General features: G+C 52.2%; 1 protein-coding gene across 1 annotated transcript in view; it reads left to right on the forward strand.

Annotated features, from left to right (window-relative positions):
• The window catches only part of PTPRS (protein tyrosine phosphatase, receptor type, S), a 98049-nt gene that overhangs the window by 52710 nt on the left and 18632 nt on the right, over positions 1–26707 (forward strand). Inside the window, 10 exon segments of the mRNA XM_009895180.1 lie at positions 1055–1636; positions 2570–2703; positions 2873–3017; positions 18140–18237; positions 18752–19005; positions 19373–19466; positions 19696–19911; positions 21710–21867; positions 22905–22916; positions 24735–24847. Coding sequence (XP_009893482.1) covers positions 1055–1636; positions 2570–2703; positions 2873–3017; positions 18140–18237; positions 18752–19005; positions 19373–19466; positions 19696–19911; positions 21710–21867; positions 22905–22916; positions 24735–24847 — 1806 coding nt within the window.

A 26707-nucleotide genomic window follows, 5' to 3' on the forward strand; every position in this document is an offset into this window, starting at 1 on the left:
AAATACTTTGGAGAAGGGGAGGGCTAAAGAAAACCAATCCTGTTGTATCAGTGCGTCCAACTAAGAAAGGTCTGGCAATAGAAACGAGTAGGGACTGGTGAATCTGGACATGACACTCATCCTGAGCTTTTGCACAGGGAGTGGGCTCATGTGTTAGAAGGATGCCTGAGGCTGGACTGAGGCGTTCTTTATTGTGCTGAATATTTTCTTCCTTCTCCTTTTTCCCTGTCTTATACTATCAATTTAAAAAGCTGCTGTGTAAGATACATTGCTTCTACTTCCAACTATCCTGTCTCCTCCGATGGGGAATCTCGCCCTACTGGTACCTTCTGCCTTTTGTCATTTTATTTGCATTCTATTCCCCCTTATGTTCCTGCGTGTAAGCATCTGCAGTCTTTCCCAGGCAGAAGATGAAAGGAGAAGTTAGAGCTGTAGAGGTGCTCAGGTCTAGAGAATAGGGTTGGAAAGGGTCTAGAGCGTGGAGCGAGGAGAACACGTACAGCTTGCTGTTAGCGGTGTCTGACATGGAGCGGGCGGTCTCCAGCAGGCTCCAAAGGCAGTCTTCTGGGTGAGGGACAGGGGAGATGAGTATGAACACGTTTGCGTCTTGAGAGGAAGCACTCCAAGTATTTGTAGTTTTCTAGTTCTGGAGAGCGCAGTCTGCACTATACTGTTACCTGCACGCTAAGCACGGAGAGCTTCGGCAGTGCCGGAGCCGGGCTGCCAGCGCCGTTTCAGAAGATCTGATTACGTGCTCGGAAGGAGCTTCTGCGAAACTGCTTTTTTCTTACTGCCGCGTGAGCCGGCGGATGTGCAGCTGAAATCTGTGCTAATGATTCCAGATGTTTAGCTGAACACTTTCCTTTTGATGGAGCAGTTTAAGGAGGATAATAGAGTGGATAACTAGGTTCATAATATTTCAGCAGCACTTTACTGAACTGCCGCACTGTGATTGGTACTGTGCCTCTGGCTCCTGCAGCCCTAACTAGCCCAATTAGGCACCATTTCAGCATATGTGGGTTTTTTTAAAATGTCTGTTCTTCCTGATTCTCAGCACTCCCCAAGGCTCCTGGGACGCCGGTGGTGACAGAGACGACAGCAACAAGTATCACCATCACCTGGGACTCTGGAAATCCAGACCCTGTGTCCTACTATGTCATTGAATACAAGTCTAAAAGCCAAGATGGACCGTATCAGATCAAAGAGGACATCACCACCACACGCTACAGCATTGGGGGCCTCAGCCCCAACTCTGAGTATGAGATCTGGGTCTCTGCAGTCAACAGCATCGGGCAAGGGCCTCCCAGCGAGTCAGTGGTTACTCGCACTGGGGAACAAGCTCCTGCCAGTGCCCCCCGTAATGTGCAGGGACGAATGCTGAGCAGCACCACCATGATCATCCAGTGGGAGGAACCGGTGGAGCCCAACGGGCAGATCCGTGGCTATCGTGTGTATTATACCATGGAGCCCGACCAACCTGTCAGCAACTGGCAGAAGCACAACGTGGACGACAGCCTCCTGACCACGGTGGGCAGCCTTCTCGAGGACGAAACCTACACAGTCCGGGTCCTGGCCTTCACCTCCGTGGGAGACGGGCCTCTGTCCGACCCCATCCAGGTTAAGACGCAGCAAGGAGGTGAGCCCCTGCGTCACTACCTTTGATGCACTGGGCTGCGGGAGGGAGAGGTGTTGGCTTATAGCATTATCCAGCTGTGGCTGCCGTGTCACCAGAGCATTTATTTCTTTGTTGGTTTGATATGGTTAAAATAGAAATCATTTCCCATGAGGAAGCTCGGTCCAGTGGCTGGAGCCAGAGGGCCTGGTGCGGGATTTCTGACCTGTTTTTTCTCGGAAAGGTTGTTGCTTAAATGGGTGAGGCAAGCAATTATGCAAAGAGAATCCATTTCTGCTGTGCCGTGTTTCAAAGTGAGGTATCTTATTGCTTCCAGTTTCTAAATGTCTTTAATAGACCTAAAAATACTCGCTGCCCAGGCAATGGTGAAGCTTAACTCTTCTCAAAGTACCCAGAAACTACCTTCTCAGACATGAGTGGGAATGAGCCTTATTTTGCCTTCTTCTAAAAGGGGAGCAGACCAAAGCCCTACTTGTCACAGCAGATGTGTTGAGCTGAGAAAAAAAGGTGGTTTATCGCAGGTTGTCACCCAGCATGCTTTCGGGTGCTCTGCTTATGGCGTAGGGTGCTGCTGAGGAAACCCTGTGTCCTCAACGGGGCTGCTCATGGGCTTCCCACTTCCAGAATCTTTTAATACTGGGGATTGGTGGGAAGGGCTGTATCCTGCACTGCCAAAAAAGAGGCATATGATCCAGTAGGGCTCTTCCATCTCCAGCAGCTTTGGATGTGCTCGAGTCCTGCAGTGGGATTTAACCCTCCGCTGCTTTAAAGGAAGGGTCTGCCCGCTCTGCAGGGTGGCATTTTGCTGCTGACATGCTTTTCACACACAGGCTTTGAAGAAAACAGGGCACAAGTCTTCTAATTCACCAAATTAATGTGGTTTCTCCCATCTCTCATCTTGCCTCCTCTGCCCCATTGGCTCCTTCTCTGTGTCAGTTCCTGGGCAGCCGATGAACTTCCGAGCAGAAGCCAAGACGGAGACGAGCATCGTGTTGTCATGGAGCCCTCCCCGCCAGGAGATCATAGTGAAGTATGAGCTCCTCTATAAGGAAGGAGACCACGGCAGAGAGGTGAGTGCGGAGAGGAACAGCACAAAGGGTTGGGGCCCCGAGGAGCATCCCGACCCTCCGTTCCCCGAGGTGGCTGAGAGCGGGGAGTAGGGCAGGTGTCTCTGGGCAGGGCTCGCCTGTGCTCCTTTTTGTTTGGTTTTATTTTTTTCTTCCCCCTCGCCCACCTCAGGTGCCGAAGAACTTCGAGCCAACGACCTCCTTCACTTTGGAAGGCCTGAAGCCCAACACTGAGTATGTCTTCCGGCTGGCTGCCCGCTCGGCTCTGGGCCTGGGGGCCTTCACCCCGGAGGTCAGAGAGCGCACCTTGCAGTCTAGTAGGTGTCTCTCCTTTTCCCACCCTTCTCTGAGGGGAAGACAGTCAGGGAGCCAGAGATGGTGGGCACAGGGGTACGGAGCTGTGGGGCAGACGGTGGCGGTGCTGCGGCGTTTCACCCGTCTGGGGTTCCTCTGCAGGGAGGCGGGCAGTGGCGGGGGACACCTGGGACCTGCTGCCTTCTCCCTTTGCTGCCCCAGATAGCTGAGATGTGGAGGAAGAGTGGGGCCGGTGCATGCTGGAGGGGGTGGTGGGTGGGAGGCCAGTTAGCACCATCCACTTGATGGGATGGGGACCAGTGAAGAGCTCGTTGACGGGCCGCGCTGGCCCTTGGTGCTGAGCATGCTCAGGGAGGACGGCACCCCACCGTCATGCAGCCGCTTGCCGGTCCACCGGCAGAAACTGAGCAGCAGCGGTCCGGAAGGGGGGCAACAAGCAACGGAGCAGGGAGGCAGCGGGGGAATCGGGAGGAAGAGGAGAAGGGAAGGCGATCAATCAAAAGTCCAAGGTTTCCACCAGCTTTTGGGAAAGCAGTCCTCATGCTCTTTTCCAAGAGCGACTTCATAGCCGTGGGGATGAAGGCCCGCTGGCCCCGCGAACAGTCCCGTTTGGGCTCCGGCAGAGCGGGAGAAAGGAGTCATGTGGAGGCAGGGGAGGGGGGGAAATTAATGACACCAGGATGGAGCGTATGCAACCAAAATGTGCTGGTTTTAGTTTAATGGATTGTCTCCCTTCGCTGTTGCCCTGGGGACAATAACCCTGGATGGCAATATTTCAACCCGGGCTTTTCACAGATCTTTGCTTTTAAATGAGGTGTTTTTTCACTGCATGAGTGGCTGTGGCAGCTGTTCTTTGTGTTTTCTGTCTCCTCTCATCTCTACTAAATCACTCCGCTGCAGTTTGGAGTAGCCGGGAGCAGAACTAACTCAGAAATGGCTCTGGTCACCAGTGTGAGGAGAGCGAGCGCCTGCTCCCATCTCTCAGAGTCCTTAACAAGGGAGAGCAACGGGCTCTCAGCTGGGCGCCTGCCCCATCTTTCCGTTTTAATTGTCACGTCCTGCTGTCTCTCTCTCTATTTCCCCCGTCTCTCTCCTCTTTCTCTCCCCCCCAGGAGAGGAAGGAAAGGGGACTCTCTTTCTGCATAGACAGAATTCCTTACTGGGGCTTTCTCAGGCCTCCAGTCCATTCAAAGATATTTTGTTTTCGTCTTTCCTTCAAATGTTTTTCCCCTTTTTTCCTTTTATTTTTTTCTCTTACTCTCTCTATGTATCGAAAGAAAATCCTATCCTGACTCTGCTGCAGATCTGCTGGTTCTGATCCCAGTATGGTACTGTCAGAGGGAGCATCGCTGTGGGGTGGGTGAAGATGAACTGAAAGGACCTGAAAAATAAGTGTCAAACTTACCCACACTCTGCTTCTGTTTTACAACGAGTTTCCCTCTGAGATTCGTGGGGATGGGAGGAAAAGAGGGTCTGGGATTTGGGCTTTCTGGTTCAATAAAAACAGGCTGGAAGAGGGGGGTGGGAGCTGATGGCAGTAGGGCTTAGTGACACTGAAAATTTTTCCCTCAAGAGTGAAGAGAAGGGGATCTGGGAAAGGGGAAGGCTTTGGGGCTTTTTCTAACTTGGCACCTGCCCAGAATGAGGCCTGGTTCATTTCTGTGTAGCTCAGCTTTCATAGGGATAGTTTCATTAATTTAACGCTCTCGAGAACATCAGCTGGGAGCTGTCAGTGTCCTGGAACACGGTGAAACATTTTTTCCTGGCTGGCTGTTGGAGGAACGAGTCAATTCTCCCCGGTCCGGGCGACATCCTTCGGCTCACAGACCTTCTGGCTCGGGACAGGCTTTTGTGTCTTCCCTCTGCAGCTCCTTTTCCGTTCAGCTCCTCCCTGGCCCGCTCCATGCCTCTTCTTTCTTTTCTCTTCCGCTCTCTGCCTGCCTGCCTGCATGCTCTCGCAGCCAGATGAAACCAGCTCCCTGCTCTCTGTCTGTCTCTCGCTGGGCGGTTTCACACCACGATGGCATCTTGGCTCTGCAACGGCAAAAACCTCCTTCGTCCTGCCGCGGTGTTGGGTGCTCTCCCCCTCCCAGCTCAGCTGGCAAGCATTTGCCTGCATGCCGCAGCCCTCCCCGCATTGCACACCTTGCTGCACAACACCCTCCACCTCCCTGTCAGGGTGGCTCCTCCTGAGCATCATAACCAAAGTAAAATCCATTAAACTAAAGGTAAAGTATCTTTTTCTTCTTGAAGTAGCTGGGTTTTAACTCTTCAAGTACCAGAGACGTAGACTGTACAAAAAATAACGGAATCTCATGGTTGGAGGAAGCTGGTGCGCCCTTTCTAACTAGCCATGACCTTCCCAGGGCTCCTTGGCAACTCTCCTACTTGGAAATTTCGGAGTGCAAAGCATGTGGCGACAGACAGGGGTGGCAGGGCGGGTGCTGTGAGGCTGCATGTGCAGGTGTAGAGGAACGACGGGGCTTTCTTACCCTCCGTTCCTTCCTGAGAAAGGATGTTTTCCCCCAGCCGTTAGCTCTGCTCTCCTTCCCTTCCCCCTTCCTCACAGTATATGGAGTGAACGAAACGTATACAAAGTCTATGGTACCTAAAGGGTTAAAAAACATTGTATTGTACAAGGTCAGTAAGGGTCATTCTTGTGGCTTGGACAGTCAACTTTAAGGCATGTAAAAGATGCAGTTCAGGTGAGTACTGGCTGGTCTCAAGCGGATTCACAAATACAGTCCACCCTGTCGCTGCAGGCTCACGCACGCGTGCGTGGATCTGCACACACTCCTGTATGTCCTGGAGCCCGTGGGAGGGCGGGCAGGGGTTCCCAAAGAGCTGTCTACCGGGTAAAAACAGGCCGGCAGACAAAGGTGATGATCTCCTGGCTGGGGGGCTCTCGCCCGGGCTGTGGCTGCCTCTCCAGCAAAGGGGCTTGTTGCAGAGGTGGGCTCGCAGCCTCCCGTTTGGGCTGGGGTGCTTTGCCTCCTGCACACAGCTCCCACCTCCTCGGTGCTGTCCCCCCGCGCGCATGCGCGTCTCCAGGGTCACGCAGGGTGGGCTGGATTGTGAAGGAAACTCCCAGTGCCATCAACTCCCCCGACGCGTCTCCACTATGGCCAGCCAGCACTTGGTGGCTGTTTTCATCCAGGTGCTGTAGTCGATGAGAGTGACGGGGCCGGGGGCCGGGTGGGATCTGGGCTTTCTTCCCCATCACCCACCCATCCCCCCACCCTGCCTTTTTGACCAGAGAAAGCGCAAACCATCCCAAAAGGTGGCCTCACTCCAGGGCCTCCCGGTAGGTCCCTGTGCTGGAGCGTAGCGGGTGAGTGAGCGAGCGAGCCCGACCACGCGCAGCAGCCCCGGTGCCAGCAGTGAGCCCAGGCGCCAGCTGGAGCTGCGGCTCTGCTCGCTGGGGCTTTCAGAATGAGTTTCAGGATGGAAAGGGTAGGTCAGGTCAGACCCTCTCTGCAGTGGGTTTCTCAGCCGTGGTGGCTTTGGCTGGACTGCTAAGCAGGAAAGGTGGCTTTAACGCTGCCGGCCCCTGATGGGGAGAAAAGAGATGCGAACGGCATCGTGGCAGTGCTGGAAGAGGGCTGAGCTTTTCCTCCGTACCCTGAAAGGGACTTGAGTTGCTTCTGGGGCGTGGGAAGGAGCAGCGCACCTCCGTTCCGGAGATGTTGATGCTGCGGGGGTCAGAGCAATGGGGGGAAGGAGATCCCTTAGTGGGGGTCTGCCGCTCTGCTCTCTGCACAGGCAGCTTAGCGTGAGAGAATGGATTGGGGTCCAAAATTGCCGTTACTGCAATAGCTAGGGCTCTGCTGGCAGCGGGGGAGTGGCTCGGTCCGGGGAGCTGGCAGCGGGGCAGGGTGGCATTTTAAAAGCCAGTCATGTGCAGAAACCCACCAGGAGCTTGGTCTGGCCTCGTAGCTCAGTTTCTCTTGTTCTCTCGTAAGAAAGTCTTATAAGTTAGCAGTTGAAGCGTGGAAGGTAGGTAAACAGACTGGGAATGTTCTGGAAGGAGTCACTTTTTATATCAGTATTATTTTATTATTATGATTTCCTTTCTGATGTTTCGTTATTTTAAATTATTGGCTTGATTTATGTTTTGTTTTCCAGTTTGTTACTTTTGGTTTTGTTTGTTTGGCATATTTTGTCTTATTTGGCGTGGCTAGCCATGGCGGGGGGCCGTCGCCCTCTGCAGCGGGATTTCTGAGGCCGAGGGTTTCATTCTGCCCTTTTAAATACAGCCACAGCATAGCAATAAAGCATGAAAGTGGGAGGACGACACCCTAAATGTCCTACTGGACAGAGCGCTTAGCACTTGCGGTGTGAGGGCTTACCCTCGCTGCAAAACCCTCCGGTTTCGCTTTGATGGAGGCGTACCCAAAGCAGTGGCTTTCACTCCAGCACGGCTTCATTTAGCAGAGTCCTCAAGGCAAGCTGGGCCGAAACATCTGGTTGTGACTCAGGGATGGGAGTGAGAGGTTTGAAAAAAATCATTCCTCGGTAAAAGAGCTTTTTCTTGATTGAAAAGCAACAGAGAACTGAGAAATGGTGACCAGCATTTATCTACTCCCTTGCTTCTCGCAGGTGATGCTTTGGGGGCTTATAAGGACACGCCGGTTTCTGGCGGTGCCTGCAGGGAGTTAAAAAGCGATTTAATGCAGTTTGACTGTGTTGGGTGAGATTGGATTTGCAGATTTGCCTTGAAAACGTATCACTCTCTCTGCTTCCCTGGGCTAATTGATTGTCATCAGGGATTGAAAGAAGCCTGCTCTAAGATTTCCCAAAGCGCCCGGGTTACCGTTGGGGTACGGAAGGGGCAGACTCTCTGCCCAGGCTTCGCCAGGGTCTCAGACCCGCGGCACCTCCATCAGCAACCCCGTGTTTCCTGCGCCTCTCCCTGTATCTGCGGGCACGGCCGCGGCATAGCAGTGTGCGCCCCGGCACGTAGTGTCTGACGGAGCTGGTGTCAGCGTCCTGCTTCCTACCGAGCAGACCGCGCTAAAAATTACCTACTGCGGCTCAGTAAACACCAAAGTGAGCAGCGCTGCACCAGAAAGCTGTGGTTTACACCTTCCCCATCTCCTGAAAATCAGCCCTTAGACAGTTGTCTGCTGCCACCGTGAGAACATGCGGCAGCGGAGGACGTTTCCAAAGGTGTCTGTCCTCCTGGGACTTTCCGAAATACTTTGACGTAGTTTAGGCGGAGAGCGCAACAGGAGTTGGACCGGCTGCCGCTTCCGAAAACCCCGCTGGGTACCCGAATAGCTCGTCAGCCCCACGGCCTCGCTCTTTGCAAGGCTTTTCTCTCAAACCCTCCGATTTAAACGCATTGTGAGCTTATTGCTTGGCGTTGTCCTGGGCATTGCCCCATGGTATTTCACCTCCTTCAGTCTATGGACAACTAATAACTTCCATCTGGAGGTACAGACTGTTAAATTTAAGCCTCCTGGCAAAAGATTTACTTTCCTTACTTACTTTTCACAGATCCCTTCAAAGAAATTCAAGCTCCCAGAGACTGCAGTAGGGAAACAAGTGCTTTACCAGCCAGGGCAGGGTTTGCCAGACTGCTGTAAAACGGGGAGCTAAAGGAAAGGTCTCTTACAGGGTAAAGCCGGGCGCTTAGTTTTGTGCCAGCTACCCGTAGGGGAGGCAGCAGGACCCTCTTGGCTAGCCCGCTCGCTGTTTTAGTCCTTTGCTTTGGAACATTTCAGTTTTGATGCCCCATTTCATTTCCGTTGGCTTTTTTTTCTTTTCATTTAAAAAAAAAAAAAAAAGACAACAACAAAAAGCTCTCCTCTTTTTTAATTTTATCTTCCTAAACCAAATTTTTGTACGTTTTATTTTAGATTTTTTTGTTATCATTTTCCTTTTTTTTTTTCTTTTATCTTTCCCATCTTTTGTTTTTTCCCCCTTCTTCCCTTTCCCTCCTGAATTTTCCCCCCTCGTAGAACCGTCTGCCCCCCCTCAAGACGTAAAATGCGTCAGCACCAGATCCACCGCCATTCTGGTAAGTTGGCGGCCGCCTCCGGCCGAAAGCCAAAATGGCGTCCTGGCTGGCTACAGCGTCTACTATCGAGCGCTGGACTCTGAGGACACGGAGCTTAAGGAGGTGAATGATATCCCCCCAACCACCAGTCAGATCCTACTGGAGTCGCTGGAGAAGTGGACAGAGTATCGCATCACTGTCGTGGCTCATACGGAGGTGGGGCCGGGCCCGGAGAGCTCGCCGGTTATCGTCCGGACAGATGAAGATGGTAATTGCGCTTTTTCTGGTTTTCTCCCGAGTCCCCTGGTGAATCCGTGTCCCTGGAGTGGGCTTTTCCCACGCAGGGGAGGACGCCTCAGGTCCCTTCTCGCAGCTCGCGTGGTGCGGGGCCAAAGCCTCCTGTCCCGGGCGAGACGCGCAGCGTCCTTTGCCGCCGTCTCCCCCGGCCCCTCCGAGCCTCGGCCTCCGTAGGGTTGTCCTTCCCTGCTTCAGGGGTGGGGGCTCTTTTTGGATTTCTGGGTTGGTTGGGTTTTTTTTTAATATGAAGCCTCTGAGCCTTGACTGCGCCGCTTTTCCTGAAAAGATGCTCTTACCGAGCTAGGAAGCGGCTGAGGCAGCGAGGAAAGGAAATCAGAGCAGAGGAGACGACTGCTGCCAGAAACTGTTTTAAAATACTTTAGAGTTCTTCCCACGCGTGCCTTGTTACTGGCTCCTCTTTAAGTGAAGTCTTTTGGTTAGTGGTAGAAAGGAAGAATCTCTGTTAAAGTTTGAAAACCTTTCAGTGATGAGCAGTTTAGACGCCAGTTCAGTGGCGCAGCTCAGGGACTTTTAGCACAAACGGGAACAACGAGACGTGGTATTTCCCTGGTATTTCTACAGTAAAATAAAACCAGGACAAAACGGGAACGTGTGCGTGAAGGGAGAGCGAGGGCGAGGTAGGACCCTCAAATACTACAGGTCAAGTAAACAACATAAGTAAATTCCAAACTTCTCAGGCTTTCTTCCTCCGTCCCAAATAAAAAAGAATTTTTTAAAAAGCAACAGGTTTGTCCCCAGTGTGGGTCCTGTTTCCCTGAGCATCTGCCCACATCCAAATGGATAGAATGCCTTGCTCAGAGAAGGTACGCCTTTCTTGCAGATGAAGCTGTCATGCACTGTGTTATTATTGTTATTATTATTATTGCCAAAAATTCAGCCCAAATTCCATCCCTCTTGTTTCCTGTCCTGAGATTACGCAGCGGCTGTAACCACCGTCCCACCTGCCCTGCCTGGGGGACGAGGGACCTCCAAGGACAAGTCCCCCTCTGCATCCCCTCCACCCCGACACCCCACAGGCGGGACCAGAGCTTTTCTGGCTCGTTAGAAATTGGCTTTGCCCTTAGAATGTGATCTGAAACTGCATCATTTCTTCCATCTGAGCAAATTGGAGCCTGTGAAAGAATGGCTGGACTGCGCGACGGACCTGTTCCCGTGCATATCTCCGAGCCGCGCAGATTAGATCCCCTAGAACGCTGCCCTGTTTCACTGAATTAAGGCCAGTGACAGATGATGGGATATCTAGCTCGTTAAGTCTCCCCCTCCTTTCAGGGCCGTAGATTCACTGCGCGTACGTCCCGTAGGTGAAGTGACAGGCTCCAGAGAGAAGTCCCCGACTGACTCTTGCCCCTTTCTTCCCTTCCTCGCAGTGCCCAGTGCGCCGCCTCGCAAAGTGGAGGTGGAGGTCCTGAACTCAACTGCAATCCAAGTGTTCTGGCGCTCTCCAGTCCAGAACCGCCAGCATGGCCAGATTCGCGGCTACCAGGTCCACTACGTCCGCATGGAGAACGGCGAGGCCAGGGGGCTGCCCCAGATCAAGGACATCATGCTGGCTGACGCCCAGGTAAGGACTCGCCTCCCACTCCGATCTCCGCTCGTGGGAGGTGTGAGGGGGTGGGTGCTCCAGCCGCCTCGTCTCATCCCAAGCTACGTAATGCTGGAGAAAACAGATGAGTGTCTCTCTGACGAGGTATATGTTGTTTATCTGCAGTTCATTTGCATTCCCAGACAATAACTATTGTGGAAGAGTATGAACTGCTGTCCCAGCACTGAGCTAAATGCCATCCATCCTCCCTGTGTCTGGGAAGTCTTTTAAGACAGGCAAAGGCCACAGTGGAATCTACTAATTTCTCCCACTCTACTTCTTCCTTCATGCTGGCCTGGTAACTTCTGACCTTGTGTGGCTGCTTGCTCAGGGATTCCTTCCTCACGCTGTGTCTCTGTCTTTCCCTTCTTTCCCCTCTTGTATTCTCATGTGCCAAACCTCTCTTGCTCTCTGCCCAGTGGGAAACAGATGACACTGCTGAATATGTAAGTAAAACAGTAAAAATCCTCCCATCCTGGTTCTGTCCCTTCCCTTCTCCTGCTTCCTGTTGTGGTGTGATACTTTCCTTTTCGTTTATTTTTTTTGCAGTGCCAGTGTGCCTGTTTTAAAGCCCATTGTTGGTGTTCCCATGCATTGTCCCTACCCCGTTCACTTTGCTCGGTGACCCTGTGTGATTGTGTAGTTCGTCGGCACGCAGCAGTACCGCAGGGTTTTCCCCTCGGCTCTGAAGGGAAGATGAGTCCGCTGCTCCTCCGCGGGGAAGCAGATGGGATGTTGAATTTGGGACTGCCTTGAACATACGCTTAAAGCTGGGCTGGTCTGCAAGCACCTCTGGCTTTGTCTGAAAAAACACAGTTGGGCTGAAAAGCGTCGGGTATTCAAAGCCCCGTAATTCCTAAGCTGTCGGGGCATGAACGAATGCTTTGTGCCCTTAAAGGGCCAAGATCCTTAGATACTCATTGATACAAAGCACTGAATCACTGTCGGTGCTTTTACCTTTTAAGTAGACCTTAAAATCAGCCTGGCTCCTTGGCATTGGCTACTTCTGCCAGAATGCAAAATGTTTTCTGTGATCTTACAGCTACAAAGCAGTAGGAGAAAGCGTTTCCTTCTTGGAATGGCGGGGTCCCAAGGTAACGCGCTGTTAAATTGAATGTCTTCATGTCTCCTAGAGATCGCCAAAGGCCCTACAAAAGCGAGGGGCCTTTCTTTTACAGATGGAGAAACCGAGTCACGTGAAAGGCAAAGTCTCTTGCCTAAAATCTTACTCAAAACTCAGTGGCAAGTGCGGAAGCAGAACAGGTTTCTTGACTTCTAGAAGACAGACCTCGCTCTGTAGCTAATGGCTTCCAAACCGGTTGATCAAAATCCCACTGTTTTGAAGTTCTGCTGTTCCGCACCCTGCTCAGCTTTGGGGGCAGTACAGATATTTTCAGGACCAGCAAATTCTTCCCAAGTGCTGCCCTGAGGTTTGATGCTGAAAGCACAAAGGGGGTGAGGGGAGAGGAAGGCCATAAAACGTGCACAACATTCACATCTCCCTCCTTTTCAGGGCCTTGGACAAAACCCTGCTGCGTGTGCTCTCATCCCGTTTGATTTAGCACGGGTATTCCTTTTACAACACGGCCCTTTGAAGGGCTGAATCCTTCCCGGGGAAGGGCTGTTCTGGAGGGCAGTCTTGTAACAAAAGCTCTGGGGAGCCAGGTGTGGTGAGGCTGATAGAGGCGGGAGGAAGGAGGGTGCTGGGGATTTAGCAGAGCGCTTTAGCACGCGAGCAGAAAATGTCGTCTTGCACTTTGCGTTAAAGCAATCCCTTTAATATTATGAAGGCATTAAAAAGTATCTCTTGAGGAGAGAAGGGAGGGGGGTAATGGAGAAAAAAATGTAATCTCCCTGAAACCGCTGAGACCTCCTCTGAGACGGCATAGCGAAGAGGAACACTTTGAAGAGCGCAACGGCGTTTTGATGGCTGAAGCAGTTTGTGTTGAGATAGGGAATGTGTGAGAGGTAGATCTGGAAGAGAACGCATTGAACTGGGGCCCTGCAGAGACACTCTGTGTTCACAGAGGTTCTGTTTGCCGCCGCGCTGTGCGTGCCTCTCGCTCAGGGAACATCCTCCTGCCAGTTGCCACATCTACCCAGTTGCCCCGGAGTGTCTCGTGGTTTCAGATTCAGTGAATGCTCCTGCATGCTAGAAAAGGGCTGAGACTCCTGCAAGGCGGAGAGATCCACCCGTGTGTATGTACCTGAATATTGACATAATTTTCCTTTGGAATCTCGCAAACAGGAAATGATCATTGCTGGGCTCCAGCCTGAGACTGCATATTCCATCACCGTAGCCGCCTACACCATGAAGGGAGATGGTGCTCGCAGCAAACCAAAAGTGGTCACCACGAAGGGTGCAGGTAAGAGTCTTTTCCTCAACCCTTGGGATTCACCAGTTTCCTAAACCAAGAAGCTCTTTATTCAAACTCAGCTTCTTTCATCCCGCTCGCTTCACGAAGGACAGACTTGCAACAAACCCCATGCTGCCCCAAAGACAGAATTATTTCTAGTAAGGCAGAAAGCCCTTCATTCCTCACAGGTGGCCCTCACTAAATGACATAATTTTCTGTTCAGTGCTGCAGAAAGCCCAGGCACACCCAGAAATGCAGAAGAGGATGAATTCATTGCCTGTAATCTCTTGTGCTATAAATTCCGGTGCAGTAGAAGTAAAGAGAATCTCTGCCTGATCTGACACTTGTGGAGAGACTGTAGCTTTGGTGGCTGGTGCACACAGGTACCCCGGGGAACAGGAGAGCCAGAGGTCTGCCGTCATCGTGTTGACTGGCAAAGATCTGAAAAGCAACAGGGAGACAGTGGTGGCTTATACTGCCCACTCTTCTCTTCTTCCAGTATCACGTCTGAACATATGTCCCCTTTGCTCAGGACTAGCGGAGGGAAAAGTACTGACAGTGTTGACCTTTCCTCGTTGGCATTTCTGGGACCTGGGCTCCGTCTGCACATACCATCCAGACTCATTCCTCCCTTTGACCTATTCTTCGTGGCAAAGTGTCCGTCGGCCTCAGTGCAGAGGACGCGGTGCCAAGCTAGGATGGCAGGGCCTGCACAGAGGAATGACAAAGGGCAACAGGGTATCCCTCGCTCCTCCAAACAGTTGTGCTGCAGGCAGAAAGGAGAGGTGCACACTCCACCTGTCCTCAGCATCTGTATTCCTGTGGTTTTTGTTCTCATGGCTAAACCTCCGCTCTGCAGTATGGGAGGAGTTCTGTGCAGCAGAGGGAGACTGTGGTGCCTAGACCTGGAGTTGTCCCTCGCCCGGCCCATCTCTTGTTGGCCTGTGGTTACCTTCTCCCACCCCATCTTCTCGTGTTCTTTCTTTTGGTCCTGCTGTCAAATGATGGCTTTCTCCCCTCTTCACTTCTTTTCTTTGTCTGCTGCCTTTGCACCCCTGGCTACCTGTTCATTTTCTTCTTAGTTTTGGGGCGGCCATCTTCACCCTCCCTGTAGTAGCTGCATAAACTGACATCATCCCTTGTTTCTAGAAGAACATTGCTCTGTGCCTCTGCAGGGATCGAAGGCCTTTGGTCAGCCCAGCATAATTAACCTGGAAACCTCTGCTCGGGCTCTGGAGGCAGCACAGACGCTCAGCCGAGTGCACGGGACAGAGGGCTCGAGAGCCCTGGCTTGGAACACACAGGGCTGGAGCCGCGGCTGCCCTCCATGCCCTTGCCTCTTCCCTGTCCTAATTCACATCTTCATCTCATTTTATGTTCTTGTGTTCAGACAAGTGAATGGGATTTCAGCCTTTCTCTCCCCTCTTGCCTCTCCTGCCTAGTTAAGAGAACGGTACGCAGGAGAACAAGGTTGCTTTCCAGGACACCGACTCTTGCAGATGTTCCAGCAGGGTACGTTTGGATGTCAGCATCCAGGCTCCCGTCCTCGCGCCTTGTAGTGTCAGCGCATTGTCAGAAGCCTTTTCCTTCACTCACCCCCTTCTCCTTCCCCCTCTGGCTTTGCCCGTGTTTCTTCTCACCAGCTCCCTGGTTCTCTCCTCTCATTTCCTCCTTCCGGAGGCTCTCTACCCTTTTCATTTTTCTCTCCCGGAGCCTTTCTGTCTGCCTCCCTCCCTTGTCACTCTCTCTTGTCACCCTCCCTCATCTCTCCCCATTAGGATTTGCAGTGCAGGTGATCAGTCACAGAGGGATGTTTTCTCCAGCACAGCAGCTATTACCCAAAACTCAATTTCCCCCAACTTGAAATAGCTATTTAAAAAAAAAAAATCTTTCAAATGGCTCTGTAACATTCTTATCTTCTTTGCAGTGTTGAGTCAATATACCTTCTGAGAGGAGAGATTTCTTTCTTTATCATTCAGGGCTAGGGGCTGAATTTAAATACAGTAATACATCCAATTTTCTCCTTTACTGTCCAAACCAATTGCAAAATAAAACACTTCCACCCACCCCCCCCGCTTTCTTCTCACCTTTCTTCCAAACAATATTTGTTGTGCAAATGTAATATTTTCAAGCTCAGCTGATTATAGTAACATTTGTGATAAAACCCGAAACATAAAGGTAATGGCATTGTTTTTCTCTTTAATGTGTTTCTTAGGCATTTCCAAGGGGGGCTCTCCCAGCGCTGTTCCCTAGCCGTTCTTTGGCAGTTTGAAATGAATAAAGCATTTGTTTCAGAGACAGCCCCTCATCCCCGTGTTCAGGTGTCAGTCGATGCAGCAGGCAGAGTGTTTTCCCCAGTTTGACTCTGCTGGGATCCCTGACCCAGGCAGCATCCTTCCCTGACCCAGGCAGCGTCCTTCCCTGCCGGCTCTCTCCTCGCTTCGTTAGCCGCAGTACGGCTTTCCAACGTGCCGACCCTCGGTCGGACTCGTGCTGCGAGAGTGGGCCGGGATCTCTCCTAACTCTGTTCTCTCTCTTCCTCCTGTTCAACCAGAAGAAATACCAAGGAGGAGAGAAAGAAATTAGATCTCTAATAGTGGAGTTGAGTGTAAATGACGCGTGAGCTGCTGGAATTAATGCTCTGGTTTCTCCAGCTTCAGGAACCTCTGGGCTTACACATGTCATTTAACTGTGGCTGTGGGCTTGCTTAGCAGTCGGGCAGTGCCAGGGCTCATTAGACAGAGGCACAGCACTGCTGAGCTCCTACAATATCCCCCCAAATGTGGGGGAACTAACCGACAGGTTAAGGAGGGAACTAACTGAAAACACACCGACACTCGGCTGTCTTCTCCCTTCTTCCAGAGGAGAGAAACTGCACAGAGTAAGCAGCATTTTTCCCTGCCCTCTGCCTTGCGCAGATTTTGGGCTCTGTTTCTGCTCTCTGTACGCTTCCTTCTTTCTGTACCCAACTGGGTGATCAGATGCCTGCCAGACTCGCTGAGCTGGCCTCCCGCCTGCTGCTCAGGACCTGGGGCTGCCCAGACTTCCTTTCCCATCCTTCATTACTTCACCCTCAGCTGCTCTGGACTTCCCAGCCTGAGCCAATCTGTTCCAGTCTCTTTCTGCCTCAGATGTGCTGTGTAATGGAGACAAAGAGAGGACGAGAGTTTGGGGGACTCCTGCGTCCGTTCTGCCCTGCCCTGGGAAGCATCTGATCGGGACAGGAGTCTGGGAGTCAGGGCTCCTGAGCTTGTTCTTCCCAGCTGTGGGAGCGTACGTGCTCCAGTGATAAGGGAGGAGCTGTGCACACCGTTCCATCCCGAGTAAAAGGAAGAAAATAAATCCAGAGATGGTCAGTACCTCACAGCCGACACGTTGGCAGTGCACCTCATTTCCTAAACTTGCTAGATCCCCTCCACCTGTACCGCGGGTGGGTGGCGGCAGCACGTTTTACAAGGGGATGGTACACTAAAGTACACAGAGTCGAGCTGAAACGTTGTCACTGATTTGAGGAACCTGTTGCTGCAGCTTAAGAGTCTCTGCATCTCCTCCTCAGCCACCCTGTCCCACCTTTGACTGAAGGTGTCTCTCTTCTCTTCCAGTCCCAGGGAAGCCCATCCTGTCCGTGCACCAGACAGAGGAGAACACTCTTCTGGTGAAATGGGAGCCTCCGTTGGATGCGGAAGGCCAGGTGATGGGCTACCGGCTCCAGTTTGGCCGCAAGGATGTTGAACCCCTGGCTACCTTGGAGTTCACAGCCCTGGAGGATAAGTACACCGCTCCTAGCATCCACAAGGGCGCCACGTATGTTTTCAAGCTGGCCGTGAAAAGCCGGGCTGGCTTTGGGGAGGAAGCTGTGCAGGAACTCACCACCCCTGAAGACATCCCCAAGGGTTACCCCCAAATCCTCGAGGCGAGCAACATCACTTCCATGTCGGTCCAGTTTGGCTGGCTCCCCCCCGTGCTGGCCGAGAGGAACGGAGCCATCGTCAAATACACCGTGGCCTACCGGGAAGCCGGTTCTCCCGGCAACCCGCTGGAAAAAGACCTGCCCCCCTCCCCAGAGAACTCGTACACCCTCAACGGCCTCAAACCCAACACCGCCTATGATGTTAAAATCCGTGCTCACACCAGTAAAGGCCCCGGGCCCTACAGCCCGACCGTCCAGTATCGGACGTTCCAGCTGGATCAAGGTAGGACTTACCGGTTTCTCCTCCCTCTCTCTCCTTGTAACCGGGGCTGGTGCCGGGAGGCAGAGAGCTGGAGAGGTCAAGCCAGGCTCAGCCAGGCTCGTGAGTAAATGCAGAGCACTCTGGTTTCACACTCAGTCCCTCAGCTCCTCTCTGCCTTGCGTCAGGTAAGTCCCTTTTACCACTTTCTTCTAAGTAAAGTCCGGACACCCTTCTTTCGCTGGCACCTGAAGTGGGGGGCCAGTCGCTATACAGGTGGGAAGAGCATTTTCTTCAGCTTTTGCAAACAGCCAAAAGAAAACAGAAAAAATAAAAAATAAGCACTCAAAATATGACCTGGGAAGGGTTTCCTCACCTGAGCATGCTCAGAAAACCAGCGCCTCGTTCCTGCAGCAGCCACCCAGACCCATCAGCGCGTGGGCAAAGCCACGCACCCTCTCTCACCCCTCCCCGGGGTTAGGCGTGGGGACAGGGAGCACTGGGAGATGGACCTTGGCAAAACTCAAGCAAAGTGTGGAGGAGGGAGCAAGCCCTTCCGTTGTTGCAGCAGAAGCCAGACCCAGACTGGTGGGCCCTTTTCCCAGTGCCTGACATTGTCTTCCTTCTCTTGCTCTTCCTTCCCTCTGCTGCCTTTTCTTCTCCTTTCTCCCCTTCCTCCTCACTTTTCTCTCAGCAGTTTTACCCAAAAACTTCAAGGTGAAGATGGTGACAAAGACCTCTGTGCTTTTGAGCTGGGAGTTTCCTGAGAATTACAATTCTCCCACCCCGTACAAGGCAAGTGGAACGGAGGAGTCAGAAATGTGTTGCTTCCCAGTTTCCTGGGACTCTTATCTGTTGGTTTGAATAAGAGGTTGTAAGAGGCAGGAATTCTGGATTCCTGCCTCAGATATGGGCAGATTATGGTTAATCGCTAGTTCCAGGAGGTGGCCTGAAAATCAGGGCTGTTGGGTTCCATTCTCTGTTACCAAATCATTGCGTCCCTAGACAAGTTACCACAATTTTCCCATTTCGGGATAAAATTTTCTTTCCAGAGAAGTCTCAAGGCTTTGTCCTGCATCTGCCTGGTGCTTGAGGGACCCTCTTGTGCGGTGGGCACAAGAGACAGACAGCTCCCCACTCAGACACCTTCTGTTCCTGTGTTTGCCCCAGCGCTGGCGGAGCTGGGTGCGGCGTGGCGGAGCTGAGTGCCGCACGCTCGTTGGAAGCAGCAGGGAGGCAGGAGGTTGGTTGCTTGGGCAGTATCACCCTCGCTCCTGGTACAACTTTGCTGCCTCTTCGCCTCCCCCAGATCCAGTACAATGGGCTGAACGTCGATGTGGACGGCCGCACCACCAAGAAACTCATCACCAACCTGAAGCCCCGCACGTTCTACAACTTTGTTCTGATGAACCGGGGCAATAGCATGGGGGGCTTGCAGCAGAACGTCGCTGCCTGGACCGCTGCGGACATGTTATCGAAGAAGCCGGAGGTGACCCACAAGCCTGATGCTGACGGCAACGTGGTGGTGATTCTCCCAGACGTGAAGAGCTCTGTGCCTGTCCAGTAGGTTTCTGTTAAACTGCAGATGTGGGGTGCTCAGTTGAGGTTTTGGGGGTCAGCCCCGATGGCTGGAGTCCACAGTACAGACCCACGAGGTTATATTTTGGAGCCACTTCCCAGAGCTAACAGGGGATGGCAAAGAAATGCAAAGGGAGTAAAAAAGGAGACATGTCATGGAGCTGCCACTGAATCCAGGCTCGTTCCAGGAGCAGCACCAACTGTGCGAAATTAAAAATAAGGGGTTTGCCGGGTTGGGTCAGTGGGGCTGGTTGGGCAAACCTAACCTTCCACATCAGTGTGTGCGCTCTCTTCTGTGGCTCGTAGAAGGAGATTAATTCCTTCCATTTCTTCTGATTATTCCCACTCTTAGGGCTTATTACATTGTGGTGGTGCCTCTAAGGAAGTCCCGCGGAGGACAGTTCCTCAACCCCTTGGGCAGCCCTGAGGAGATGGACCTGGAGGAGGTGAGTGTGGGCAAAACTAAAGCCAGCTGTAGGGAGAGAGCAGACAGCTGTAATGGATGGGGTGGTGACCGGAGAGCCTGGGAAGGGTGGTTTTAGGCTATCTGTGCTCCATGTTCCGAGTAGCTAAGATGAGGCCAGTCTGAGTAGGGTAGTTTGGTTCTCCTTTCTTCCTGCTCCCTTGATGGTGCTGAAGGCATCAGGGCTCAGAGTGTTCCTTTGCTTCTTCCAGCTCGTTCAGGACATTGCCAGGCTCCGACGCCGAAGTCTGCGTCATTCCCGACAACTGGACTTCCCCAAGCCCTACATTGCTGCCCGGTTTCGCTCCCTCCCCTCCCACTTCATCTTGGGGGACATGAAGCACTACGACAACTTCGAGAACAGAGCCCTGGAGCCAGGGCAGAAATATGTCATCTTCATCCTGGCCGTGCTCCAGGAACCCGAGGCCGTAAGTGCTGCCTGCTTTCTCTTGCCCTCTTCAGATGCTTGTGCCCCTCTGTCCTATCGACCAGAGACAGCAGCTGCTCCCTCGTGAGCTGCCAGAAGCCCTGGTGCCCTCCTGGCATTCTCCGTAGCTCTCTCCCACCAGATGCCAGAGCTTGAGGGTTTTTTTCTTTGTAAAGACCTTCCAGTCCAGCTGTGGAGTTTTTGCATGTGGCTGTTGGAGCTGTTTGCGCTTGTGTCCGCACGCAGCAAACGTGCTCTTCCAAGCAAACAGGGTGATGACACAACTGTCTTGTGCGCTCCCGCTGCATTCTGCCAGTCTTCCTAGGCAGGACTCGCTACGCTTGTGGCTCCAGATTTGAGTCCAGAATGGGGAGTGCTGAATTATCCCCTCAGGACTACACTCGATTTCGGAGATTTCCTCGGTCAACCCCCTTTACAAAGAGTAATTTCTTGTAAAGGCTGTCCTTGTATTCCTTAGAGCACTGGCCCTGGCCAGCCTGCTCGGAGAGCAGCATGTCACACGCCCTGGACATTACTAAGTTCCTTGCCAGGCACAGAGAGGAGCATTTTTTTATGGAAAACTACATGTGATCTCTGCTCTTTATACCACTTCAGCACCTCTGCTGATTTCAGTGGTGCTGTGTTCAGCTTTATGAAAACAACTGTTTTAATATTTACCTGCCTCCTCCCTCATGCACAATAAGGAAGCAGTCTAATACTTTGTTGTTTTTAAATCCCCCTATGGAGTTGTAGCAGGGAGCTATTTGAAATGAAGGGTTTTCAGAGTTGGGTATTTTTTTTCCCAAATAAATATTTAGTTGTGTATTTGATATTAAAGGATTAGGCTGACACGCTTCTGAATGGGTTTCTCAATCGGATTACTGCAGCTTGTGGTAATTTCTGCTTTAGAACAAGGTACTGCATCCTCGCTCACAACGGCCTGGATTCACAGCAGCTCCCGAGTACGTAGCAGCATTTCGGTCTTGCTGAGAGCTGATAGAGTTCAAGGACCCAGAGCCCAGATCTCCTGTTCTTCTCCTGTCCCAGACTTTTCCCTCAAACCAGGGCACGCCAGTTGTCCTCTGTACATTCTAGTTTCTGTAGTTTCTGTGTAAGACGGGAACGCGGCGTTCCTGGGGTGGGGAGATTGTAGCACTTATGAGAACGAGCAGGCGATGCCCATTAATTAGGACTCTGATGAGTTTCAGTGTGCTTCTGATGCTCCTCAAGAGCACAGCTCACAGCAGAGGCAGCAGAGGAGATATATTGCATTTTATTAATTTATATTTAATTTTAAGGGTGGGTTTTTTTCAGTCACCAGACCAGACTGTTTCTAAGCGTTAATTCTTGTTTTAATCCCTTCCCTCTTTCTCCGTAATCCCATCTGACTGTCAAAATCCAGATGGTTACATGAAAGCTTGGAGAAAGGGTTTGTGGGAGCGGAGAGGGCTCAGGGATGTGGTGGAGCAGAGGCAGAAACAACTAGTTTTCTAAAAGTGCCTTCCTGGCTATCAGATTAGTGGCACAAGACAGTCACCAGCTTCATGTGAATGTGATTTTTCAATGGTCTGTCTTGCCTGCAGCACTGGAGGAGGAAGATACCTGTCACATGGGTACTCACAGACAAGTTTTTTTCTGTAGATGGAAGAGGGCATTTTCTCTGTTGTTATTTGGAATGTGCTGCAGAGAGATCACATCCTCTCGAGCAATTTCTCTTGTGGAATACTGTGTGCTTGCCCATTGTTTTCTGTCCCCATTCCATCTCTGAAATCTGTTCCACAACCTTTCATGTCTTACAGACTTTTGCTGCTAGTCCTTTCTCCGACCCCATCCAGCTGGACAACCCCGATCCGCAGCCGATCATTGATGGAGAGGAAGGGCTGATCTGGGTCATCGGGCCCGTCCTGGCCGTGGTGTTCATCATCTGCATTGTTATTGCCATTCTACTCTACAAAAAGTAAGACGTGCTTCTTGCCCAGATCTGTGGCCATTCGGAATGTCCCAGCTCTAGCCCCTAAAGGGAATTTCCTCCTTGGTCCTGTGGTTGTCAGCTGAGGGCAAATCCTTCCACCAGCACCAGAGAGAGGAGCCCTGAGGCACAAATGCTGTAATGGAAGGGCGTGACGGGCACAGGAGAGATTAGCCGTGGGTTGCAGGGACTTGCTGCTTCAGAGTCTACCCCACAGCACTCGCAGTAAAGCTGTGCTTGTCTGTAGACACTCTGTTGTAGCATATGTGCAGTGAGTTTGTCAGGTCTCTTGCCTGTCACCTCCAGAAGAGCTGCTCACAGCCACAGCCAGAGTTCACCTTCCTGTGCTCTGTGTGTGCTCACGCTGGGGGTGACGCAGAGAAAGCACCTTTGTGCTGCCGATCAGCAGAAACCTCCATTGTTCCCAGACTGGTTTTCAGCTGGAGTTGGGAGACAAGAGCAGCAGCAGTACTGTGACTCTGCAGGAGAGAGGAGGGAACAGCCCCTGGAAATGTCTCCCTTCTCCTTGGCTTTCTGAGCAGCTCGCGGCACGTGCGTGGGAACAGGGGCCCCTCGGACACACACAGGCCACACTGCGCAGTGAAAGAGGACAGGAGAGAAGCAGATGCTGAGCAAAACAGATCAAAAAAAGGGGCAGGATGGCAGCTATGGCCAACGTAGGGGTGTCCTTAGCTGGGACGTGTAGTACACAGGATGGAGGGAGCTCTCTTAACCCTGCTCCATCTTTTATCTGCACAGGTGTGTTTGTGTATGCCCACGGGTGTGTCTCTTGCATCACAGCATGTGTGAAGCCGCTGCACACACACGTGCTCTGGGGTCAGGGACTCAGGTGGTCCTTGTTGGTGTTCATTAGCACTCATCTAAATGGGTAATCTTTGCTCGTCCCATCTCCCACCTGTGTTACCCGGGTTAGAGCTAAGCAAATGCTTCCCCCTTCCTCTGCAAGTCCTTTCTAACCTGAACATTTGTCTTGTCTTCTCTCCACTTACTGCTTTCCTGGACAGCAAGCCAGACAGGTAAGAGCACTGGATTTGCCACTTACTTAGGTTCTTTCTTGCTGGGCTGGCTGTGCGTTAGGTAGTGCTTGCTGTCTGTGGTGATGGGGCTTTGGTGGTAGAGTTCCTGCCATTAGATCCGTTCTAACAGACACCCTGGGTCAGGCTAGCATGGGACCGTGTTTGAATTGGGGCAGAAAAAGCAAAGAAAGCCCAGCTTTCTCCCGCTTGTCCATTCCTAAGTATAATGGCCCTTTCTCAAGCTGAGCAGCAGTGACAGTAAACGGCTCATAAAATGTTGGGTTAATGGAGCAGAGAAACACCCATTTGTGTTGCAGTCAGAGGTGAAAGCAGGTTTTCTCCATGTCTGACTGCTCCATACAGGCTGTCCCTGAGCCACTGGCATGCTGGAAGCAGAATCTCACCAGCTGAGCTGTCCTCGCCGCATTGCAAAAGCTATTCTTGCCCCATCAGCCGGGGACTTCTAAGAGTTCATTTATGACTGCAAAAATGAGACTTATTTCAAACCATTTCCAAGGCTGGAAGAGCTTTCACTGGAAGTAACTGATGGGTTTAGCCAACGAACTATTAACGGCCGTTTCAGAACTGTGGCAAAAATAAACTACTCCCAAACTGCAAAGTGGTGTAATTCCAAAATGCTGCCCCATGCAGTGCCGGCAGGGCTCATGCCACTTCTTCTAGCTATTAATGACATTAAGAGACAGCTAAAAATGTACTGAATAACCTCCTCTCTGCCTAAGTAATTGCCATTATTGCTGCAGGCGTATTATTGGAGGCTTCTGTGCAACCCAAGCGGGAGAGGCGAGGAGCTCTACAGCCATCTTGCTAGAAGGGCCAGGACAGTATTTGCAAGCCTCAGGGTGTGGGTGCGCGTTCTCTGCCCGCTGGAGAAGTTCTGCTCCCAGCAGCTTGTCACTGTTCCCTTGCCAGAGGTTATCACTTCTTCAGATCAGCACTGGGCTTTGCTTCCAAATTCTCTTCAAGGAGAATGAGCCGGGTCAGCAAAGACTTTTCAACCGCTTCAGCTAACCTAACCCATTTTGAGCAAAATATATTAGGAAGCACTTACATGTGCAGCTCAGCTGGCAGGTTGGAGCGGGCTTCAGGTTCTGGCAAGGAGGTGAGACAGATCTCAGCAGGCACAGCTGTGATGGGAGAGGATGTGTCTACGTTGCTTTTTGAACCCAGATTTTTAGGGTTCTGCAGATCAAAAAAGGTTGAAAACCACTGCTCTGACTTCTCTGTCTGCAGCCAGGCACCAAGAGCTCCTAAACAAGCCAACAGAGCAGTATCAGTACTTTATGTCCAAGGTCACAGCCAGGAGATTCTGTACTTTTCCAAATGATTATGTTGGCTCTGGTTCTTTCGGGCTGAAAATGGCTTGGCTGGAATTGGAAGGCTTCTGCTTGCAGAGCTCTGCAGAGTTCAGTGGCGGCTTGTCCGTGCAGGGCGGCAGAGGTGGGAGCTCACAGCACCTCACTGCTCCTTGCTGCCGGTCTGTACTGCTGCTGGGAGAAGGGGGAACTTCCAGACTTGTCTGAAAGCTGCTGAGGAGCTGCTGGGCCGTTGTAAACCCATCAAATACAGCACTGACAAAACCTTCCAAACCCTGTCCCTTTTCTGATGCGTTTTATGTAACTTACATCCTTGGCTGCATCTGGCCGTGATTTCGGTGGGAGCTGTACGCAGGTCTGAACACGGCCTGAGTAGCTGAAAAGACTGAAGGGCCCATAAGCTAAGATGCTTTGTCTTTTTGTTTTTTCGTTTCTTTTTTTTTTGTTTTTTTTTTGTTTGTTTTTTTGGTGTGTTTTTTTAAAGCAAACGGAAAGATTCAGAGCCACGAACAAAATGCCTCCTGAACAATGCTGAAATCACCCCTCACCACCCTAAGGACCCCGTGGAAATGAGGCGCATCAACTTCCAAACGCCAGGTAACCGGCTGCAAACCAGCCTTTCTCAGCGGGAAGGCAGGAGTGGAAGCGACTGCCCCTTCCTCCTCGGCCCATTCCTGCCGGCGTGAAGGCCGCTGCAGTGCTGCCTTTGAGACCCAGCGCTAACCTAGGATGCAGCCAAGGAACCTCGAGCCTTGTCTGCGCTAAGTGAGACTGCCGAAATAAACCTTTGCTGGGAAACCTCAAGGACCTTGCGCGGGCTGTACCCGGCACCAGCAAGGCAGGGAGAAGGGCTTGCCTGGGTACTCAGCTAAATTGGTGCATTCTGGGCTAAGTACGCAGCTGCAAGCGCCGTGGCCGCGCCAAGCTTGCCAGACCACCAATGCTGCCGCGCAGCGCCGTGCCTCGCACCGGGAGATCCCCGGGGGTGGTGGAGATGAAGCGTGGCGGGCTGCCCAGCACGCACTGCTCCAGCCACATCTCTTAACTGGCGCTTTCTGCATACGTGCCGAAACACCCCTGTCGGGAGCCAGGGCTGCCCCGTGGCTTGTGCGGAGAGGGAACGGCAGCTGAGTGCTTCGCGCAGACGAGGCAGCGTCTCCTCGCTGAGTGCAGACGCCATCACTGCGAACAGCCACTGAGCCAGTGCGTAACGGCACTTAACTCCCGGACAGAGAGGCTCCACGCACCCTCCTTCCTGTAGCCGTGTGTCCCCATGTACATGCATGTCTTAGCTGCCTGCATGGCACATCTGCAAGCCACCACTGACACGGCCCGGCACAGGCATGGCCCCACGCAGACAGACACACGCCTGCGCACTGGTACTCTGCCTCTGAGGTCCTGGAGCTTGAGGATTTGGAAGGGAATTTATTGTGCTTTTTGGGGGCTGGCTGTTGGGGTTGGTTTTTTTTCAGTTTGTTTGTATTTTTTTTCTGTTTTGTGCTTGTCAGTAATGTTTCTGCAGCTCCTGTTTCCCCGTCCCATCCCAGTCCTGTCCTTAGCGTTGTCTGAGTTTTCTTAGGGTGAGGTTGGCGAGGCAGTAGGAACCCGGAGGGCAGGGATCTCGGGGGGAGGCACAGAGGCAGCACTGAGCGGAGGGTTTCACATCAAAAAGAGTTAGGAACAACTCACTGGTGTCACCCCAGGCTTAGGAACGATCGAGTCTCAGCCGAGGGATGGAAGCAAGTTCAATCCAGCACGCAGGGGCTGAATGCAGAGCAGTTCAGCAGCAGTGAGGTCCCTAAATCAGCTCTTACGTAGTGGTGCTCTTGCAGGAGAGTCTGAAGGTGTGGGGGATCTTTTGAGTGTCCCCGGCTGCAGCTCAGCAGCGGTTTGCGTTTGTCTGGGCTCGGTGTGGTATACCGGGTGCAAACCGGAGCTCCCTTTGGGAGTGCTCAGGTTGGCTTCTGGGTGCTCCGGGTGGTTGTGTGAGACCCAAGAGAACGAGCTGCGCTCCCCCATGTGAAACCTGTGCTGAGACGAACATCCAGCGTGGCCTGGGTGCTGAGGAGCAGCTGGGAGGGCTGTTTCGTGACTTTCCCTTACTGGGTATTTCTCCCTGTCCCCCCGGATAGCGGAGTCGGCTCTGGGCACCTCCCAGCTTCAGCTGACGTGATGGATAGATGAGTGAGTACGTCTTCCGTTGGCCCCGCTGTTCCGGTTCACGCTGTACCTCTGAATTCTTGGTCGCCGAGGCTTGTCGACGGTAGCCAAGACATGCAGACCTGCCGTTAAGGCTCTGCTAGGCGAAGGTCTGCAGATCTCAAAAGACTGCCCAGCTTTGTCCGGTCTAGCTTTAGAAAGATGCTGCCAGCTTTTCTTTACAAGTTTATCTAGCCCAGAGTTCAGCTAGCTAGTTTATTCTGCTATCGAGTTTGTAAAGCGGTAAAAGGTTGTAAA

The sequence above is a fragment of the Charadrius vociferus genome, unplaced genomic scaffold (genome assembly GCF_000708025.1).
Source record: "Charadrius vociferus isolate BGI_N301 unplaced genomic scaffold, ASM70802v2 scaffold291, whole genome shotgun sequence".
Classification (NCBI taxonomy): Eukaryota; Metazoa; Chordata; class Aves; order Charadriiformes; family Charadriidae; genus Charadrius; species Charadrius vociferus.